The following is a 23,207-nucleotide window of genomic DNA, read 5'->3' on the forward strand; positions in this document are numbered from 1 at the left end:
TAAACTGAAGATAAAATGTTTTATGCAATGTTTGCAAAGTATGAGACACGCTACACAAATTTAAAGAATTGTTTACATGTGAAAAAAGTACAATTTAAAGATATTTGTTTTACTGTATTATCTGACCACCTACCTAGTTTTGGTTTCAGTCTGTTTGGAAGGTATTCACAAGTCTTTTAACTGAGCCCATTTAACTTGTCCTTATATTCATTTGAGTAGCAACAGATTAAGTATGAGCCCAGTGTCTAGAGAGAACTGGTTACACGAACTTATACCGTTGTATGCACCTTGATAGGAAACGAGCTGCAGGAATTTATTTCTAATTGAATAAAGTCGAAGCATATACCAGTGTGTAACCATGTTACCTTAATATATCTAAGAGGAGAAAAAACGTAGCTGAAATTGCTTCTCTTTACATAAAGAAACACTGGTCATATGTACAAAAACTAATAAAATTGGAATTTGGAGGGGGCAAATGGACACGAATTCTGGAGAGAGTTTTAAGGCAGATTTCTAAACCTCGTGCTGATTATTTAAAACTTGGTGTTCATTTATAAACAATAAACGAGTATATTAACCATATCTTATTTTTAATACTTTATAATCAAATAAGAAATATATTTTTAATGAGAAGCCTCTTTTCTACATGCTACTTCTCTGAGCTCTAATTTTTATGAAAGTGGGCAATACTTTTTGCAAACCATAAAATATGAATTTCTTCAACTTTGTACATAAGATATGCCATAGAGTGTCCTTCCACTAGCTCTTAAACTGGGAGGTATTTTCAGAAAAGGGAAGCATATTAAATGCACTAGGAATTTGGACTCAATCTGTTCAGCATATTAAACTTCTGGGTCCATTCCAAATTTACATAAGCTTTTGCTATTTTCTTCTATCCGTTAAATGGCCTGAGGGATATCATAACCGTTCACATTTCAAAGTTCTCTAGGGATGTACTAAAAACATGGATCTGCAAATAATTTCCTTCTAGTGTAGAATGTGAAGCTGAGGATTTTAATGAACATGTCCGGTAACTTGTGGTCCTTCTGAGAAAAGATCTTGAGCCCAGTTTCAGGCTGTGGGGTTCAAATTCCTCGCTAGCACCTGGCACTTGCAGGCTGCAGTTTCCTGATCTAAAGCAGCAGATGAGGGGGGTGGGGAAGCATGGGTGAGGCCACAACGGTGTCAAGGGCCAAATATCAAAACGTATCCAGACCCTGCACTGCACGTGGTGAAGTCACGATCAAATGTATGTGTGTTAAAAAAAATTTTTTTTTCTTTATGGTTTGTTGTTGTTGTTGTTGTTGTTGTTGTTGTTTTTTAAGAGAGAGACACAGAATCCGAAGCAGGCTCCAGGGTCTGGGCTGTCAGCACAGAGCCTGATGTGGGGCTCGAACTCAAAAGCGGTGAGATCATAACCTGAGGCCAAGTCAGACGCTCAACCGACTGAGCCACGCAGGTGCCCCCAAATGTCTGTGTTCTTAAAGAGCACAGACCCAAGGGTGACCTTGCAGTCCCAAGCCAACCTCTGACCCCTGGAGGACACGAGGGCCTCCTGTCCTGTCTTGTCCCAGCCCAGCCGGGATTGGGCACCCCTCCTTCTCTGGACAGAGAGGTATTGCTCGGTGGGGGAGATGGGAGTCTGGAAACAGGAGGTGCCACAGACCTGCGGGAAGACGCCGAAGTCCTTGGGGGAACTAGAGCTGGTTCTACGTGTGCCCAAGTGTCCCTACTGTGACCAGCCGGAAGGGGCCAGCCACTCGTGTTGCGGTCGTGCGGAACCGTCCCGTCAGGGGCCCTGGGGCGAGGGTGGTGGATTATCTGATTGGGAGGGCTGGGGCGGGGTCTGCAAGCCCTGTCCAATCAGGGTCCGCGGTCTCGGAGCACCGTCCAATCAGAACCGCGGGCGGGCTCCCAGCCGTGTGGGCTGGGCTCCCAGACCGCCAGAGGCGCTAGTGTGCACCTGCCCCGTGCGGCTGCAGGTGTCGGGGTCGGCGTCGCGCTCACCTGCCTGGGCCGTGGAGCCACGGGGAGGACGCCAGGAGAGCCTGCAGCGAGGCCGCGAGATGGTGAGTGCGCGGGGTCGGCCGGGACCGGGAGGGGCTGGTTCAACAGCCGGTACCGTCTGGAGGTGGCCGCGGCCCGCGTTCCTCTCCCCAACCCCTCTCCAGGTTCTGACCCGAGTTTCTGTCCTTGGCCGCGGGGTTGGGTCCCAGCGTCCTGTCCCATCCCCGCGCGGGTCTGGGGTTCTCAGGACTGCCCGGGGTGACCAGATGAGCACAGCTTGCTATCCACCCGGGGGTCGGGGAATCTCAGCCCGGAGTTAGCTCCTCCTCCAAGAGAGCCTTAGGGGACGAGTGAGGAGTGTGGGGAGACCTGCTTGGGGTCCTGGGCTCGGAGAGATCCTCTGGTATGTCCTGGATCCCTAGGTGACCCCGACCCCAGTTCTCATTTCCTGGAGGGACGTTAGTTGTCAGTTGACCAGATGCTGGTATGGAAGGGAAGAGAGGAATGGTTCCTGCCCCCTGGATTCTCACGGTGAAGGATGAAAAACCCGAAGGACAAAGGAAACCCAGTGAGTTGGTGCTGCAACCTGCAAAGCAAAATGCACGGCAGACCCGCAGTGGGACAGGAGCCAGTGCCCTTTGGGAGGCTGTTCAGCGAGCATTTCAGAGAACAGGTGTTGGGGGGTGGATGTCCCACGTGGTAGGATGGCCGTGCTTGACCCTTGAGTCATCTCAGTGTTCCCGTTCTGCACTGCCCCGCCCTGAGTCCGTCACCTTGCAAAGATTTATTTGGTTATTCGAGCCTGAGATTTGTCAGTAAATGTAAAATACATTTAATTAATAGAAAGATTAGATAAAAATAATTCCAAAGAAACGGGAAGGTTCAAGTTCAGAAATCATAATAAAAAGATCTAGTCTTACATACCATTTGTTAAAAATTCTTTTGTGCCTTTTTTTTTTTTTTTTTCCTCTCCTTGAGCATGTGTGGTTAAGTTTCTCACATCTGTTGTTTTCTTTTTGGTGACGACAAATGGAGTTCCAGGGCTTAGCCTCGAGGATGCTACTGGGGAAAAGAATCTAAGAGAAATAGAGAAGGCTTCTCTCGCATTATGAATGCATAAAAATGAATGCATTTACACACACACAAAAGCTTGGCCTATTAATTGGTGAGTTACAAAGGCTCACCAAAATGTCAGCTATTTTTTGTTTACTGGGTGGGGAATTTATGACTGTGGATAATTTTATTCTGTCTGGTATTATTGGATTTCAGAGATTAATGCTAAATCCTATTTCGTGAAATTTACATCACTTGTTGAAATGTGATTGTTTATAAAGCACTTTATTCCCATGGAAATAATAAAGTGACATCTTTATTTTCTCCGAAAGGAACAGATACTTGTGGGTTTTCTTCTTGAGTCATTTAAAAAGTCATTAGACCCATTGTGGGTTTTCTTCTTGAGTCTTCCCTCTCCTTTATACATAAACACTGGGTTTGAGTGATGTTGCCGGATTCCTCAAACACTGAGTTTGTGTCATTTAAATCAATAGGGTCCAACAAGAGTCACTACCTCGAGTGGGGATAGGAGCCCTGCCCAGTGACTCCAAGCTAAGTAAGGCCAATCATGAGATATCAGAGAGAGAGAGAGAGAGAGAGAGAGAGAGAGAGAGAGAGAGAGAGAGAGAGAGAGAGAGAATGAAATGGTTTTTTTCTGGAGCTTCTCTTCTGTGCTCACCTTCCACAAGAGGAATGTGTGTACCTAGAAATGCTGCAGGGCACTGAAAAATGTGCGTGGTTGGGGGAGAAAGAGTTATGAATTTAGGGGTTCATTTGGGTTAGAACTTTAAACTGGCTCCAGCCAAGAGTTTCCTGGTTAGTGAGAACTGAAGCCTGGAGAGGGAGCGTTTCCGCACTGCAGGGAGGGGAGTGGAGGGTGTGTGGAGCTCCAGAGTTCATCCCTGTGTCTGCTCAGGTCACCCTATCTCCATCGCTGGGGACTGATCCAGCAGAAGGCTGGTATTTCTGCAGTGAGGTTCTGGACCCCAAGCCTGTGGGTGTGTTTCACCTTCTGAACCTGGTGGGTGTTCTTTGGGAATGGTGGATAAGTCAGTGGCTCTATCTGAGCCAATGGAAATGTTTGATTTTCATCCCTTCTGATTTCTGTACTGAATGTTGCTGCCATATAACTCCAGTCTCCCTAAAACTTTGGCCTTTTTATTTCCCTATTTGAGTGTTGTAAGATTTTTATTTTCTTGGGTGAGTAGAAATGGATTGAGAGATACAATAGAAGAGAATTCTGAAAGCATACAGAATTTTTCTTCCTTTTTTTTTGACAAGAGGACTTCCAGATAGGAGATGGGTGTATTTAAACTCTCAGGTTAATTTTTCACTTTTTCCATAATTTTTTATATCAGTGATTGTCTCTATAGAGTTATGAAGTTTAAAATGTACTATTCCCAAGACAATTCTTATTTTAATTGATACGAGGAAAATTACCTTTGGATGTGCAAATCCTTGAAAATCCTAGTGCATTGAATAGGTTGGATCCAAACCCCTGATGTGCGAAGTATTCTACTCATTTTTGAAAATAGTTCCTCAACTGAGATGGAGTGGAAGTGCAAATAATGATGGTGTCACCTGTCATTTTAGTTGTAAAGATGTTTGAGATATTTCATTTTCATAAACTTTAACTTTCAGGGGATTCTTAACCTTAAAAATAAGTCAGTTATTTTATCAGCAAAAATGGATTTATTTGGAATATAGAAAATTGCAATTTGGGACCTGCGAGGACAGCAAAACCCTAGGCACACCCAACAAACAAAAGAACAACATTATTTTATGGACAAGGAGGAAGTTGGGAGGGATTGTTTTGGACAAAAGTCCATTGGGCAAAGGCAAGAGTTCAGGGTGATGATAGTTTCTCTGAGTTGTTGATGGCAGTTTTTTCTTGATGAATTATAGGGGTAGTCAATTTCTTTTCATTTTCTGTAAAGGATCCTCCATTCTTATTTTTTACTTCATTTTTAAGATTTTTGTAAGTAGGCTCTTTGCTCAACGTGAGGCTCAAACTCACAATCCCAAGATCAAGAGTCTGATGCTGGACTGCCTGGGCCAGCCAGGTGCCCTAGGGGTAGTCAATTTCTTTCTTTCTTTCTTTCTTTCTTTCTTTCTTTCTTTCTTTCTTTCTTTCTTTCTTTCTTTCTTTCTTTTTTAATGTTTATTTATTTTTGAGACAGAGAAAGAGTGTGAGCAGGGGAGGGGCAGAGAGAGAGGGAGACACAGAATCCGAAGCAGGGTCCAGGCTCTGAGAGGTCAGCACAGAGCCCAACAAGGGGTTGGAACTCACCAACCATGAGGGCATGACCTGAGCTGAAGTCGGAGGCTTCCCTACTGAGCCACCCTGGCCCCCTAGGGGTAGTCAATTTCTTATAGGAGACGCAATGGACATCTCTCGGGCCTGTAATTGACAGTTCTTTCCTGTAATTGATGTGGAGTGGTGTGGTTACCCCTTCTGGTCTCCTGACTCCATTTTATCTTTTATTTTGTTTTGTTTTTCTTTTGGGTTTTTATTTTTTCATTTATTATTATTGTTTTTCTCTCCACTCCATTTTAGTGAGACTTTGCTCTATTAATTTTCACAGGATTAAATCTTAACATAACTTCTTATATGGAAAAGTGGTTCCCAAATAAAAATAAAAACCATTAAAAAGCAAAATATAATTGATATAGATTTCTCTTTCTGTAAAGTAAATAATGGATGCAAAGGTTAAAAAATCTGTAAAACATTGAAAATCTAACTTAAGACAATCCCCTGCCAGCATATTGTGGTCCGTGCCGGTCCTGCCCCAGCCACCTTCAGACAACTAGTTTTAATGATTTCTTGTGCATTTTTGTCAGTGTTTCTTTCTATAAAAACGATTAAAAGTGCAAGAGTTTTTCTTTTGTTATAGGAAAGGTGACATGATGTACACGTGCAGCACACTTTTCTTATTTGTTCTATTGCTAATTCTGCAGACCTTTTCGTAGCAATGATAGATGTCTTTGATTTTCAAGTTTATGCAACCAGTTCTAATTAGGCAATCGATCTGCATGTAATATTTTTCTACTAGAGTTCATTAATCAAACTTTTTCATGTTACATGGTAAGCAAACACACAAAAAGCATATAATTTTCCAACCTTAATTGATGCTTTAAGTTTTATGGTGAAATTTATCGTATTTGGCACACATACAAAGTTTTATTGGACGTTTTAAAACTAATCATGGTGTAAACATCCATAGACTCACCATCTAGATTCATAAATCGGTCTTGGGTAGAGACTCCTGACATGACCCTCCCTAAATGACCGTCTTGTCCCATCGGTAACTACTTGTTTCTTTGGTTAATCTTCATGCCTTTACCTTTTATGTTTTTTTACTAAGCAGTGTTCTGCTTACTTTTATCCCTTCGGGACTTTGAATAAATAAATATTAACGGAATTACGCTGAAAAGGCTTCCCCAGGGTTCTTTGCCTCAGTTTGTTTCATACATGCTGCTGTCTGAAACTGCCATCATTCTTCCTTCCATTCCAGTGCTTATGGGATTTGGGTTTTTGAAGTTTGTTTTTTTTTTTTTTTTTTTTTTTTTTTTTGCTTTTGTGAAAAATGCCACTCCCACGAGTCTTGTTTCACTGTACGAGTGCAAATGCATGGTACATTTATGACATACTGGAGGAAAATCTCTAGACTGTGGATCATGGCCAAGTTCAGATTTATTAGGAAATTCCAATGGAATGTACCAGTTGATTCTCCAAACATCTGTACATAACTGCTTATTTGTTCCATGTGACCATCAATACCCGACATGATCTAATTTAGTAATTTTTGCCCTTCTTGGTATGAAACAAGATTTTATTCTATTTGCTCACTGACAACGAGGTTGACTCTTTTCTCATATGTAGTCTTACATCTTTTATGATACATGTTTTAACCATTTTGTGATTTCTCATTCATTTGTTTGACCATTCAGTTTTGCTTTACACACACATTTTTATATTTGTATGTGTTGCAAGTATATTTATCTCGAATTGTGGTTTACCTTTTCAGTTTCTTAACTTTAGTAGGGTTGTAATCATCAATTTCTTCCTTTATAGCTTACTCTTTTTTTATTATTTAAGGAAAGTTTTATATGTAAACATTTTATGGTTATAATTTTAATTATAATAATCTTTTATACTTAAAAATTTTATTTAAGAAAAAATCCCCTATTCTTACATCATAAAAACCTTTCCCTTTAACTTCTGAAAGAGTTCTAGTTATGTCTTTTGCATTTAAATCTAGAGTAAATTGATTATTGCCCATGGACTAGATGGCAATACCAAGCATTTTTCCTAGTTGGATGCTAATTTCTCCCTGACCTGTATATTAAAGTATACAGCATTTCTGCCACTGCTTTGCGATGCCTGTTCTGTCATTAATCGAATTTCCATACGCATAGGGTCTCTTCAGGATTCTTTCCCTTTCCATGAATCTATTGGTTTATCCCCTACTAATAACATATTGGCCATATTACCGTGGTTTCAAATTCCTTCATGTATTTGGAAAGCCCCTATCGTGTTCTTAAGAAACTTTCCCCCCCCCTTTTTTTTTGACATTTGTTCTCTGGAGAACTTTAAACTTTCGAGACGTTGTTTTTGTGAAGTTCTGGAAAATCAGGTCTGAGGATTTAATGGAACTTTATAAAGACTACTACGGGTTTCTTTTGGGGGAGCTGACATCCTCATGGCATTGAGTTCTTTCAAAGAACATGTGCCGCTTTTCCATGCATTTTACTTTGATATTATCCAATAGAGTTGAAGGTTTTTGTCCATTAGAATCTTTTTATACCCTTCATTAGAATTCTTTATTATGCGCTGGCTTAAAATGACCTTTACCGAGATGTAATTTACATACTATACGTACCCAAAAATTCACCAACTTAAAGTGTACAATTCAGTGGTCTGTTTATTCATAGTTCTCACCAGAGTCAACTTTAGTTCATTTTCATCATCTCAAAAGAAACCTCAGACCATTTATCTATCACCTTCCTTCCTACTCCCAGCCATAAATAACCACTAAGGTACTTTTTGCTTCTTGAGAATTTCTTAATTCTGGACGTTTCATGTGAATGGAATAACATACTTTGTAGTTCTTTCTCTTACAAGTTCAAATCTATGGTTGAGTGTCTCCGATGACTTTTTCAATTATTGTGCCCTTTCTTTCTTTCTTTCTTTCTTTCTTTCTTTCTTTCTTTCTTTCTTTCTTTCTCTTTTCAAGTTGTAATTTAAATCCTGTGTAGTTAACATATATAGTAACATATAACTGCAGACTTTAGTGATTCGTCCCTTACATATAACACCCAGTGCTCATCACAACTACCCTCCTTAATGCCCATCACCCATTTAGACCACCACCGTGCACTTCCATCCACCAACCCTCAGTTTCTTCTCTGTAGTTAAGAGTCTCTTATGGTTTGCTTCCCTCTCTCTTTTTTTCCCCTTTCTTCCCCTGTGTTCATCTGTTTTGTTTTCCACATATGAGTGAAATCATATAGTATTTGTCTCTCTCTGACTTATTTTGCTTAGCATAATACACTCTAGCTCCATCCAGGTCATTGCAAATGGCAAGATTTCATTCTTTTTGATGTCTGAGTAATATTCCATTGTACATATATACCACATCTTCTTTTTTTTTCAATATATGAAGTTTATTGTCAAATTGGTTTCCATACAACACCCAGTGCTCATCCCAAAAGGTGCCCTCCTCAATACCCATCACCCACCCTCCCCTCCCTCCCACCCCCATCAACCCTCAGTTTGTTCTCGGTTTTTAACAGTCTCTTATGCTTTGGCTCTCTCCCACTCTAACCTCCTTTTTTTTTTTTTCCTTCCCCTCCCCCATGGGTTTCTGTTAAGTCTCTCAGGATCCACATAAGAGTGAAACCATATGGTATCTGTCTTTCTCTGTATGGCTTATTTCACTTAGCATAACACTCTCCAGTTCCATCCACGTTGCTACAAAAGGCCATATTTCATTCTTTCTCATTGCCACGTAGTACTCCATTGTATATATAAACCACAATTTCTTTATCCATTCATCAGTTGATGGACATTTAGGCTCTTTCCATAATTTGGCTATTGTTGAGAGTGCTGCTATAAACATTGGGGTACAAGTGCCCCTATGCATCAGCACTCCTGTATCCCTTGGTTAAATTCCTAGCAGTGCTATTGCTGGGTCATAGGGTAGGTCTATTTTTAATTTTCTGAGGAACCTCCACACTGCTTTCCAGAGTGGCTGCACCAATTTGCATTCCCACCAACAGTGCAAGAGGGTTCCCGTTTCTCCACATCCTCTCCAGCATCTATAGTCTCCTGATTTGTTCATTTTGGCCACTCTGACTGGCGTGAGGTGATATCTGAGTGTGGTTTTGATTTGTATTTCCCTCATGAGGAGCGACGTTGAACATCTTTTCATGTGCCTGTTGGCCATCCGGATGTCTTCTTTAGAGAAGTGTCTATTCATGTTTTCTGCCCATTTCTTCACTGGGTTATTTGTTTTTCGGGTGTGGAGTTTGGTGAGCTCTTTATAGATTTTGGATACTAGCCCTTTGTCCGATATGTCATTTGCAAATATCTTTTCCCATTCCGTTGGTTGCCTTTTAGTTTTGTTGGTTGTTTCCTTTGCTGTGCAGAAGCTTTTTATCTTCATAAGGTCCCAGTAATTCATTTTTGCTTTTAATTCCCTTGCCTTTGGGGATGTGTCGAGTAAGAGATTGCTACGGCTGAGGTCAGAGAGGTCTTTTCCTGCTTTCTCCTCTAGGGTTTTGATGGTTTCCTGTCTCACATTCAGGTCCTTTATCCATTTTGAATTTATTTTTGTGAATGGTGTGAGAAAGTGGTCTAGTTTCAACCTTTTGCATGTTGCTGTCCAGTTCTCCCAGCACCATTTGTTAAAGAGACTGTCTTTTTTCCATTGGATGTTCTTTCCTGCTTTGTCAAAGATTAGTTGGCCATACGTTTGTGGGTCTAGTTCTGGGGTTTCTATTCTATTCCGTTGGTCTATGTGTCTGTTTTTGTGCCAATACCATGCTGTCTTGATGATGACAACTTTGTAGTAGAGCCTAAAGTCTGGGATTGTGATGCCTCCTACTTTGGTCTTCTTCAAAATTACTTTGGCTATTCGGGGCCTTTTGTGGTTCCATATGAATTTTAGGATTGCTTGTTCTAGTTTTGAGAAGAATGCTGGTGTAATTTTGATTGGGATTGCATTGAATGTGTAGATAGTTTTGGGTAGTATTGACATTTTGACAATATTTATTCTTCCAATCCATGAGCAGGGAATGTCTTTCCATTTCTTTATATCTTCTTCAATTACCTTCATAAGCTTTCTATAGTTTTCAGCATACAGATCTTTTACATCTTTGGTTAGATTTATTCCTAGGTATTTTATGCTTCTTGGTGCAATTGTGAATGGGATCAGTTTCTTTATTTGTCTTTCTGTTGCTTCATTGTTAGTGTATAAGAATGCAACTGATTTCTGTACATTGATTTTGTATCCTGCAACTTTGCTGAATTCATGTATCAGTTCTAGCAGACTTTTGGTGGAGTCTATTGGATTTTCCATGTATAATATCATGTCATCTGCAAAAAGCGAAAGCTTGACTTCATCTTTGCCAGTTTGGATGCCTTTGATTTCCTTTTGTTGTCTGATTGCTGAAGCTATACCACATCTTCTTTATCTGTTCATCAGTTGATTGACATGTGGGCTGTTTCCATAGTTTGGCTGTTGTCGATAATGCTACTATAAACTTTGGGTTACATGTGCCCCTTTGAATCAGTACTTTTGTATCCTCTGGGTAAAAATCTAGTGGTGCAATTGCTGGGTCATAGGGTAGTTCTATTAAAAATTGTTTTTAATATTTTATTGATTTTTGAGAGACAGAGAGTGTGAGTGGGGAGGAACAGAGAGAGAGGAGGGCAGAAGATCCGAAGTGGGTTATGCGCTGAGAGCAGCAAGCCTGTTGTGGGGCTCAAACTCATGAACTGTGAGATCATGACCTGAGCCCAAGTTGGACACTCAATCGGCTGAGCCACCCAGGCATCCCAGTTAGTTCTATTTTTAACTTTTTGAGGAACGTCCATACTATTACCAGAGTGCCTGCACCAGTTTGCATTCCCACCGACAGTGTGAGAAGGTTCCCCTTTCTCCACGTCCTTGCCAACATCTGTTGTTTTCTGAGTTGTTAATTTTAGCCATTCTGACAGATGTGAGGTGGTATCTTTTCATGGTTTTGATTTGTATTTCCCTGGTGATGAGTGATGTTGAGCATCTTTCTATATGTCTGTTAGCCATCTGTATGTCTTCTTTGGAAAAATGTCTGTTCGTGTCTTGTGCCCATTTCTTAACTGGATTATTTATTTTTGGGGTGTTGAATTTGATAAGTTCTTTATAGATTTTGGATACTAACCCTTTATGAGATCTTTATCTGATACTAACCCTTTATCGTTTGCAAATATCTTCTGTTCTGTAGGCTGCCTTTTAGTTTTGTTGATTTAACATAGTACTGAAAGTACAATCAGACAACCGAAAGAAATAAAAGGCACCCAAATCAGCAAGGAAGAAGTCAAACTTTAACTGTTTGCAGATGACATGATACTCTGTAGAAAACCTAAAAGACTCCACCAAAAAATTGCTAGAACTGATACGTGAATTGAGCAAAGTTGCACGATATGAAATCGATAGAAATCTGTTGCATTTCCTTTTTTTAAAATTTTTTTTAACTTTTATTTATTTTTGAGACAGAGAGACAGAGCATGAACGGGGGAGGGTTAGAGAGAGGGAGACACAGAATCTGAAACAGGCTCCAGGCTCCGAGCTGTCAGCACAGAGCCCGACGCGGGGCTCGAACTCACGGACCGCGAGATCATGACCTGAGCCGAAGTCGGCCACTTAACCGACTGAGCCACCCAGGCACCCCTGCATTTCCTTTTTAATTATTATTTTTTATTTTTAGAGACAGCATGAGCAGCGGGGAGGGGCAGAGGGCAAAAGAGAGAATATTGAGCAGGCTCCACGCTCAGCACAAAAGACCCCAAACAGCCAAAGCAATCCTGAAAAAGAAAAGCAAAATTGCAGGCATCACAATTCCAGACTTCAAGCTATGTTACAAAGCTGTAGTCATCAAAACAGTATGATGCTGGCACAAGAACAGATACATAGATCAATGGAAGAGAATAGGAAACCCAGAAATGGACCCACAACTGTATGAAGACCAGTTAATCTTCAACAAAATAGGAAAGAATATCCAATGGAAAAAAGACAGTCACTTCAACAAATGGTGTTGGGAAAACTGGACAGCCACATGCAGAAGAATGAAACTGGACCACTTTCTTTACACTATACACAAAAATAAATTCAAAATGGATGAAAAACTTAAATTTGAGACAAAACCATCAAAATCATAAAGGAAAACATAGGCAGCAACCTGTTTGACCTCAGCCATAGCAATTTCTTACTGGACATGTCTCCAGAGGCAAGGGATACGAAAGTTATTGTGCTTTTCAACCCCAGAATTTTCATTTGGTTCATTTAGAATAATTTCGATCTCTTTTTGACATTATTTGGTGCATCATTGTTATCATATATTCCTTTACATCTTTAATCATTGTTTCCTTTAGTTCTTTGAACATATTTATAATAGTTACTTTGAACCCTTCTGTAAACCAACATCTGTTTGCTATTTCTGTTTCCTGCTTATTTTTTCTTTTTTAAAACAATTTTTAAAAAATATTTTCATTTATTTTTGAGAGAGACAGAGCACTAGCAGGGAAGGGGCAGAGAAAGAGGGAGACACAGAGTCCAAAGCAGGCACCAGGCTCTGAGCTGTTAGCACAGAGCCTGATGCGGGGCTTGAACTTGCGAACCGTGAGATCGTGACCTGAGCTGGAGTCGGGCGCTTAACCAACTGAGCCACCCAGGTGCCCCCCGACCCCTGCTTATTTTTCTGCTGTAAGGGTCACAGTGTCCTTTTTCTTTGCATGCCTTGTAATTTTTTGTTGGAAACTGGACACTATAGATAATATATTGTAGCAACTTTGGGTACTGGCCCCTGTCTTCTGGGCTTCCTGACTGTTGTTTATTTGTGTTTGCTTGGTGACTGGCTGGATTATTTTAGTCAAGTCTATTTCACTCTCCTCCCAACCCCTTCAGAGGTAGGCCTCTGATGTTTCTCCTCAGTCACCCTGGGATGGCAGTAGTGTTGGCAGGGTTTTCTTCGTTTCTTTCTCGACCAACCGCTGTTAGCTGTTAATCTCCACTAGTTGTAGGCTGACTCTTTTATTGTTTTGAACATGCCATGGTGCGTACATGCTCTATCGACTAATCCAGTCAAATTTGGACTCCTTTGAAGGAATGGCTGCGCAGGTTAGTGTTTGTTGATCGTTCGGACCCCTGAGGGGCTCCTCCCAGCTTCCTCTTTCCCTATTTGTCCCCTGAAAACAAGGGGACCACAGTTTTGCCTGTATCTTGAATCTCTTCCCTGTTGCCTTTCACTACAACTTCCACTGTTTTTGAGAGCAACCTTAGGCTTGGGAATCTTCATGCTCTGTTGTAAATGAAGTCAGTTCTTTGGGGGGAAGGACTAGGAGCTATCTGTTTTACAGCCTGCGTTTCCTCCTCGTCAAGAATCTCTGAGCCAGAGGGCTGCGTTGAAGTGGGGACAATGGCACACCTCCACCTGAGTGACAAGTCCACTTTAAGAGCTGAACATTGGGGTGCCTGGGTGGCTCAGTCGGTTGAGCGTCCGACTTCAGCTCAGGTCAGGCTCTCGCAGTCCCTTTGTTCGAGCCCCGCGTCGGGCTCTGTGCTGATGGCTCAGAGCCTGGAGCCTGCTTCGGATTCTGTGTCTCCTCCTCTCTCTGACCCTCCCCCGCTCATGCTCTGTCTCTCAAAAATAAATACGTGTTAAAAAAAAAAAAAAAGCTGAGCATTAAGTGGAGGAAGAGCATTTGCTTGATGCCTTCCCAGCTTGCCTCTCCTGGGTACGGAACCTCCGCCTTAGGCAAAACAAGAACAATCAGGTCCCCAGTATTCTCAGCATCCCCTGTACCCACTGTAGAGCCCCCATTCTACAAGCGGGGGCTGGCAGAAGTAGAGAGGTCCTCCTGTCGACTGCACTTGCTTGGAGCTTAAACTCAGCAGCAGCAGCTAACTGGGGCAGGATGAGAAATGCTGACGGCCTCCTTTTCTGTCTGGGAGCTGTGTGGACAGGGGTCCTGTGTTCTTGGCTGCAGTCAGAAAAGGAAGTTTAGGGAGAGAGGGAGTGGTCTTGGTTCAAATACCAAACTGTTAATTTCTGGTACTGAATTCGCATAGTTTCTTGAATACCTGTTTCTTCAGCTGTACGTCCTTAGTAAGGATTGTTTCCAGAGGCTTGAAATGATGGCTTTCGTGTTCACTTTTTGACATGAATTTTCCAACTTAATGTTGTTATGAAATGGAAAGGTGATGAGTTTTATTTTCGTCCTGTGTATCTATTCTAGAATCGTGCTAAAAATCTTATTTTGTGGTTCTTGTTCTGTCAGGGTCCTGTGCATAGGCTTCTTAGTGCTAAGGATAACAGTGATCTTTTTTATTCTTTTGTAATTCTGCACATTTGTTTATTTTCTTGTGGCACTGGATTGGCTTTTTCATGTAATGTTGACCAGGAGTGAGGCAAGGGGGACTCAGTTTTGCACATTTTTTTTGGTAGAAAAACTTCACACCATTTATATATTCCTTCTTTAAAAGTTTATTTATTTTGAGAGAGAGCATGTGCATGCACACGCATGCAAGCAGGAGAGGGGCAGAGCGCGGGAGAGAGAGAATCCCAAGCAGGCTCCCCACTGCCAGTGCAGAGAGCCCAACGCAGGGCTCAAACTCACAAACTGTGAGGTCATGACCTAAGCTGAGATCAAGACTCAGATGCTTAACCGACTGAGCCACCCAGGGGCCCCTATATATTCCTTTTTGAATAATCTTCCCACCCCCCACCCCCCCACTATGCTCTTTATTGGGCTATGCGTCTTACCATTGGTTCCTCTGCAGTATGAGTTTTTTTTTTTCATGTGTTTCTGTTGAACAGTATAAAATCATTTTCTATAATTCTTAAGATGATGTCAGGTAAGTTGTGTTAATTGATTACCATGTTTCATTGCAAAGTATAACATACATGCAGAAACGTACATAAGACATATTGGACAGTCTATAGCAATAATAAAAAATAAACACCTGTGAAGTAAAATCCAGCCCTAGAGCTAAAACAGTGCTTGACATCAGACACCCCACTGGAAACGATTCCCAGTGACCCTCCCCACTCTCTAGATGTAACCAATATCTTGAATGGTGTGAAGGCAGTGTCCGTTTTTTTAGCACCTGTGTATGCAGCATTAAATAAAGATACTCTAATTTTGCATGTCCCACGTTGCATGTAAATGGAATCGCAGTGTAGATTTTAGGTAAGATTTTAGGTAAGATTCCTTTTGTTTAAAGTTATTTTACAGTCTTCTGTGTGGTAATAATAGTTAATTAACCTTTAATTGCTCTCTTGTATTCACTTGCAAGGATACACCACCATTATTTATTAACTCTGTTACTAGTGGCTACTTGGGTGTTTTCAAATTTTTGCCATTCTGACCGGTGCTCCTGAAGACATTATTAATGCATGTGTCCACTCGGATGTCTTATTGTTATTCCCATGTTGGTATTGCCTGTTAGGAACTTCTCATCCTCTCCCCAAGACCTTAGTCTACATAATGGCCTTCTACATCTCAGTTCATGGAAACTCCATCTTTCCAGGGTTTTGTTTTGTTTTTTTTTTTTTGAGATTTTTTTATATGTTTTATTTGTATTCTTGAGAGAGCACAAGTGGGGGAGGGGCAGGGAGAGGGGGACAGAAGATCTGAAGCAGGCTCCATGTGGAAAAAGTGAGCCCAATGTGGGCTTGAACTTAGGAACCATGAGATCATGACCTGAGCTGAAGGGAGACGCTTAACTGACTGAGCCACCCAGCCGCCCCCATTATTTCAGTTTTTATTGCGAGACATAATCAGCGTCATCAACTCCTCTCATTCTGTCTTGCCCCAACTTCAGTCCATCAGGAATCTGTAGCCCTTCCCAATATTTCCCCTGTACATTCCACTGTAATCACCCCGGCCGACCCACCTTCCTCTCACCCGGTTATGGCTTTATTTTCTTAACAGGTGTTCTGGTCTCTACATCCATTCCCCATAGTCTAGTCTCAACACAAGTGATGGATCATTAAAGCTAGAGAGGAGACCACCCCTCTGTGCAAAAGCCTGAAGTAGCTCCACGTTTCTCACAGAATCGAATCTGACTAGTTCCCCACAAGATGATGGGCCCAACCTCCCAGCACTCCCCACCATTCTTGACTTACTTCCCATCTCACTTTGCTCCAGTCTCTGGCTATGTGTCTTCGTCCCATTCAGGCTGCTATAACAAAACACCAAAGAGTGGCTTAGAAATGACAGAAATGTATTTCTCTCAGGTATGGAGGCTGGGAAGTCCAAGATCAAGGCACCAGCAATCTTGGGTGGAAAGAGCTATTTTGGTATCTTAGAACCTCAGTGTGCACGTGCGTGTGTGTGTACTCAAAATTAATGCATACCGGCACCAAGATTTATGAATGTGGGTATTATGGAAAGGTCTAAGTTCTCATGCCTTCTTCCCTCCTTCTGAGTTCTCTTGTCTTCCTCTTTCCTCCTCTTTCTCAAAACCTCTTCTGTCTCAAGGGCACACAAAGGAAGAAAGAGTAGCAACTGATTCTGTGATAAATGATATACATAAATAATACACATATAAGTTAATATTAGCATTTCTCCAGGAAAAATGTCTTCATGCTCCTAGTTGGACATATCTACTTTGAATTGCCTAGAGTACATCCAGACACAGGATCGGCTGGCCCACGTTGCAAGTTGGGTTTCCACCTTGGGCCTCTCGTTGGTGAGGGGAAATGAAGGAAAAACTTCAGTGCGTTTTTGTTTATTAGAATCCCGTTTCAATTTGAACTTGGGGTCTACGCAGTGGTGACCAATGCGGTGGGCAATAAGGAGACAGATGAAATAGTTTTTGTCACAAGGAATTGGTGGTCATAAAATGGAAATATTTGTTTCATTTGTATAGCATTTCTCTAACTTTTCCAATGTGTTTTGGACTATTCTAGACTCTGTGAAAAGGCAGGGATCACACAGGAAGGGTCACAGTAAAAATGGAGAGAGGGACAAGTTCAATGTATTAGTGGTGTGTTAAGACCATGATACAGAAAGTGAGTGTGGATGTAGATTAGATGTGGGGAGACCATAGAATCTTGTTGGAACGTCCTGTGAATTTGAGTCCACTTCTCCTGTATTACCCATTCTCCTACACATCTGTGGTTTGTTTTAGGACTCAGTGGTCTTTGAGGATGTGGTTGTGGACTTCACCCAAGAGGAGTGGGCCCTGCTGAAACCTGCTCAGAAAAAGCTCTACAAAGATGTGATGCTAGAAACCTTCAGGAACCTGGTCACAGTAGGTAAGGGTGACATCAATCCTTCACTTAGTTATTTCGATAACAACTATTTCTCATTCATTAAGCCCATTTCAAAATCTGGAATGCGGAAGGAAGATGCATTGGAAAATAAGACAGGCGTGATCACAGCCGTCACAGACCTAGAATCTAACGGTTTCTCAGTGACAGTAAAAATCTATATATTAACCTGTGTTTTTCTTCCTTTCTGGTTTAAAAGACAGCATTCTTCACTGTCCTCAGTATGTGTATATACCCATGGGTCACTTTGTGGGCATGGAGAAGCTTGTTGTTTGAAACCTTGTGTTTTTTTCTGTGCATATTAAATTGCCTACTGTTTTGACTTCTTGTGCCTCTTTGTTTTAATTTTATTTATTTATTTTAAGAGAGAGAGAGCATGCATGAGCAGGGAGGGGCAGTGAGAGAGGGATAGAGAGAGAGAGAGAGAGAATGAATATCCCAAGCAGGCTCCACACTAACAGTGTTCTCTGTCACTGACAATGTGGAGCCCAGTGTGGGGGTTGAACCCATGAAGTGTGAGAGCATGATCTGAGCTGAAATAAAGAATCAGATAATTGGCCAACTGAGCCACCCAGGAACCCCTTTTGTGTCTCTTAATAATTAAGTTTTGAGGGGCGCCTGGGTGGCTCAGTTGGTTAAGCGGCCGACTTCGGCTCAGGTCACGATCTCGCGGTCCGTGAGTTCGAGCCCCGCATCGGGCTCTGTGCTGACAGCTCGGAGCCTGGAGCCTGTTTCAGATTCTGTGTCTCCCTCTCTCTGACTCTCCCCCATTCGTGCTCTGTCTCTCTCTGTCTCAAAAATAAATAAACGTTAAAAAAAAAATTAAGTTTTGAAACACTGAACTCCTGAATGTATTTCTTTTCTCACAGTTGCCTTTTTCATAAGATTTATTCACTGTTTTGTTTTAGATGATGAGAATCAACTTAGAACCAATGGGTCCACTTCTCAGCAGGTTATTTCTGGAGAAAAATTATCCAATGAGCAGAAAATAGCAAGGTTCACAAAAAATGATTCCTGGACCTCCCTTTTTGGAGAAAATTGGGAAGACCAGTGCATTGAAGATAAGCACAACAACCAGGGGAGACATTTGAGGTGAGCTGCATTTAGGAGAAAATGCAATATCGCAGTAGAGAATCTTACTATTTCATGAAATTAAAAAAACAAAAACAAGAGACCCATAAACCTAGCTCCAGATTTGTTTATTCACAAATCATTCCCTCCCTTTTTTTCCTTCGTGTGACTCAGACATTAAGCGTTTGAAAGATAATTTGGTGGAAAAGAATGACCAGGGAACCCTACATATGAGAAATGCTGTTGTAGTAATGGGCTGTGCCTCAGCCCATTCTCAGAGCATTTAGTTTATTCCACCTTGAACTAATTCCGACAGGACAGAAAACCTGTATTTAGACAGAAAAATGGTAGAAATGTAATCCTCGAGCTCATTAACAAATATTAATAAATAATTAATACACAAACCATTAATAATGTGCCCCCTCCGTTTTTTTTTTTTTTTTTTTTTTTTTTTTTTTTTTTTTAGCAGAAATCATATGGTGGAGAGACTCTGTGACAGTAGCAAAGGTAATACATGTGGAGAAACCATCAACCATATTCCAAGTCTTAAGCTGTACAAGAAAACGCCTACTGGAGTAAAACTGTATGAGTGCATTCAGTGTGGAAAAGTCTTCAGGCATCGTTCATCCCTTAAGAGGCACAAAAGAAGTCATACTGGACGCAAACTATATCAGTGTGAGGAATGTGGGAAAGCGTTCAGTTGTTCTTCCTACCTAAGGAATCATGTGAAAACTCACAGTGGAGAGAAACCCTATGCCTGTAAACTTTGTGGGAAAACATTTATTCGTTCCCACTCCCTCACTGGACATATAAGGAGTCACACTGGAGAGAAACCCTATGAATGTAAGGAATGTGGGAAAGCCTTCAGTTGCCCCAAATCCTTCCGCGTACATGTGATGATGCACAATGGTGGGAAGCCCTATGAATGTAAGCAGTGTGGGAAAGGCTTTAGCTGTCCCAAATCCTTTCGAGTACATATGATAATGCACACTGGAGAGAAACCCTATGAATGTAAGCAGTGTGGGAAAGCCTACTGTTGGCTCACATCCTTTCAGAGACATGTGAGAATTCACAATGGAGAGAAACCCTATAAATGTGAAAAATGTGGGAAAGCGTTTGGTTGGCCCTCATCCCTACACAAACATGTCCGAATGCACACTGGAGAGAAACGTGTAAACATAAGCAACGTGGGAAGGCCTTCAGCTGGCCCTCATCCTTCCAAAAATGTAAGAACGCAGACTGAAGAGAAACGCTATGAGTGTGAAAAATGTGGGAAAGCATTTGGTTGGTCTTCATCCTTACACAAACATGACAGAAAGCACACTGGTGAGAAACCCATAAATGCAAGCAGTGTGGGAAAGCTTTCAGTCATCCTTCCAAAAATGTAAGAATGCAGACTAGAGAAAAACCCTTTAAGTGTGAAAAATGTGGGAAAGCCTTCAGTTGGTCCCAATCCTTCTAAAACCATAAGGATAAAGACTAGAGAGAAACCTCAGACGTGTGAAAAATGTGGGAAATCTTTCAGTTGTCTCAAAGCGTTTCGTAGTCATGTGAGAACTCACAGTCAAAAGAAAGTTTCTAAATATAAGAAAACCTAATGCATATTAATTCATGTAAAACAGTTTGGAAAATCCACACCAGAAGAGAAATATTATAAAAGTTACACAGTAGTGCTCAGTATCTCATCCTTAATGTGGACCTCTGGCAAGTGAATTTCCATGTCTCTTTCAACTAAACATTGAGATGAAAATTCTCAAGTATTCTGAGTACATCTACACAGTACATGAATTTTGATATATTGTAGGTTTTCTCCCCCTTCATGAATTCAGTTAATATTTCTGCATCCATTTGGAGTGTGATTCACCCACGGGTGGTTGATGTGTTTTAAATATGCATTAGGTTTAATTTTATATAGTTTTTAAATTGTTCTGTAAGTATGGGGCCTTTAGACTAATGTGACATTGGTATTCGTTTGGATTTTCTTACTGGCCAACTATGTTCCAAGCTGGGTATCACTTTCCCATTACATACGTATATTCCATTTTACTATCTTCCTGAGAGAATTTACAACTTCACACTTAAAGTTGACACTTCTTTACTTACATCATAAGGTATATGTTCTCAACACCTTTTTTTTTTTTTTTTTTGGCCAGAGGATCGTTATTCCATTATTCCATTTTGCTGGCTTGCAAATTTGTGAATATGTAATTGGCTAGAAATTTGTAGGTATGCAGAGATCTTGCAAGAGTATAGTTTCGTATGAATTGTTATTTCCATCTGTTGCTGTATGCTCTTTGTCCTCGCTTCTGGTTAGGAAGTGGGCAATACATTTGAATGAAGAAGACAGTGAAATCTAGAGGCGGATATGGTTCTCTTGGAATGTGTCCTCGCAACATAGGAAGGGCTAGGAACTACCACTTCCCAGGATGCTTTCTCTATATGGTTCCATGATAGAATTCTGTAATGAGCTTGCATGAGATTTGAAAGAAGCGCTTTTCAGTTTATTGAGCCACCACTCTATAGGGAGATAGACAGATGTGTAGGGACTCTGTGGGCACCATCTCCAGATTATTTTCCTGATTGCCGGCCTTGCCAATCAAAAGCACCTTCAAAACAAATACGAGCTGCGTGACTTCTACTTTGTCAGAGGTGTAGGCTTTTACAGACACCCTACCAGCTTTTCCAGCATGGATGCACATCCACGGTCAGATGTCCACAGCTTGCATTTTCCTGAAAGCCCAAGACTGTCCACCAGGCCACTGATTAGGATGTCATGGCCGTTGATCTCATCTAATGCTCTGACCCCTTTTCCCTAGATCTTAACATATTCATATAAAGTCTGATTTGTATAGTGAACATCTCATTCTCTTAATACTTCTCATGCTTCTGTGTGTCTGCAGTGATGCATCCATAAGAACATATGGGACTGTGTTTCCCTACAGCATCATTGAGCAGCTGTCCTGACCCAGTATTTCTATAAAATAAATTAGCATTACTGACATATTGGGTAGACGGTGTGGGTTTTCTGTTACTCAGCACTAAATCCAATCCCTCAGGATATGTTCCATTATTAAGATCGATTATGTGTGATTAGACACAATGTGAATTTTTTTTTTGGTTGAACAAATTCAGTGTTTATGAGAAATATTCAATTAACTGTTTCCATATGAGTTGTGCACTATATAAATGTATAAAATGTTTGAGAAATATTCTGTTAATTGTTTTAAAGTGTATACTAATAAATGTCAATGTCTTTAATTTACTTGAAAGATATTAAAACATTGCATCTATGAGTTGTCGAAACTTTGTAACTTTGTGAATTTAAGAATTGTAAATTTTGAGTCAATATTACCAGGTGCATACAAATGTAGGCAGTTTTCATCCTAACAAATCTTACTTTGTATGTTGTTACAGTGTTATCAATATAACTTCTTATTCACAATAGTAAAAACTTAAGTAATGGTTTTACCAATTAAGTAATAAGTCTAGCAAATGATATAAAAAGATTCTCATGAGAAAATATCTTAAACTTTATTGGATAATATAAAAGCAAAGTGAAGTAAAATATAAACCATGACGAGATAATAGGCACACAGATTGAAGAAGAGAGGCCTCAGTGAATGAAGGCACCATTGATTCATGTATACTTAGTATGCCTTAGATACTTTCTGGAACTGCTCAGAAGTGTTGGTAAAAAGTGGGTGATGATACAGAAACAATCCTCCACTCGTGGAGTTAACACTAACCACTTCCCATAAAATTACAGATATAGTTCACCCTCATTTTCACAATGGTTAAAAATTTCAGGGTGTGTCATATATGTTGATGAGACTGGGCACTGGTATTTGGGACCAGACAGTTCATATTGATTTGAAGCATGCTGTATGGGTGTTTGTATTTAACATCCTCATGAAAGAATTTGAAATTGCCTCATATAACTTTTAGAACGATCTGAGGGTTGATGGGGGGTGGGAGTGAGGGGAGGGTGGGTGATGGGTATTGAGGAGGACACCTGTTGGGATGAGCACTGGGTGTTATATGGAAACCAATTTGACAATAAATTTCATATTAAAAAAAAAAAGAAATTGCCTCATATGTTTGTTACTATCATTTTGGGACTCCGGCATGTGGAGTGAGATTTGTTCTGAAGAAAATCAGAGCTCCTCATAGTGTAAGGAAGCTTCACATTATCCTCATACTTCTAACCCCTCAAGTCTTCTGTGAGCAGAGCAATAGCTATGCAAGTCCACTCTGATTTCCTAATAGAAGCAAGGAGAAGAGGTAGGGGTGGTAAAAGGGAAAGCTATCCAGGAATCAGTGAAGTGAGCTGCAGACCGGGGGTATCATATGAGCGATATCCCAATTTATTAGACATCCTCAAATAAGGAAAATTTTAATGACCACTTACAGGAGGAGAATGTGTAAGCTTTTGTTTTAATAATCCATAAAAGTCCCAAATGCCCACTTTGCTTTTTATGGGTATTGTTTCCACATGCTTAGACTTCCAACACATATTAGGAAAGAAAAATATAACA

At 40.8% G+C, this 23,207-nt stretch overlaps 1 protein-coding gene across 1 annotated transcript; it reads left to right on the top strand.

Annotated features, from left to right (window-relative positions):
• Positions 1-1,634: 1,634 nt before the first annotated feature.
• Positions 1,635-20,768, top strand: LOC109260823 (zinc finger protein 556). The gene is made up of 4 exons (XM_019439278.2): positions 1,635-2,069; positions 17,460-17,586; positions 18,510-18,693; positions 19,139-20,768. The coding sequence occupies exons 1-4, from the start codon at positions 1,635-1,637 to the stop codon at positions 20,058-20,060; spliced, it is 1,668 nt and encodes a 555-aa protein (XP_019294823.2). The 3' UTR covers positions 20,061-20,768.
• Positions 20,769-23,207: the final 2,439 nt, after the last annotated feature.

The sequence above is a fragment of the Panthera pardus genome, unplaced genomic scaffold, assembly GCF_024362965.1.
Source record: "Panthera pardus isolate Hobbes unplaced genomic scaffold, ASM2436296v1 HiC_scaffold_8, whole genome shotgun sequence".
NCBI classification, from domain to species: Eukaryota; Metazoa; Chordata; class Mammalia; order Carnivora; family Felidae; genus Panthera; species Panthera pardus.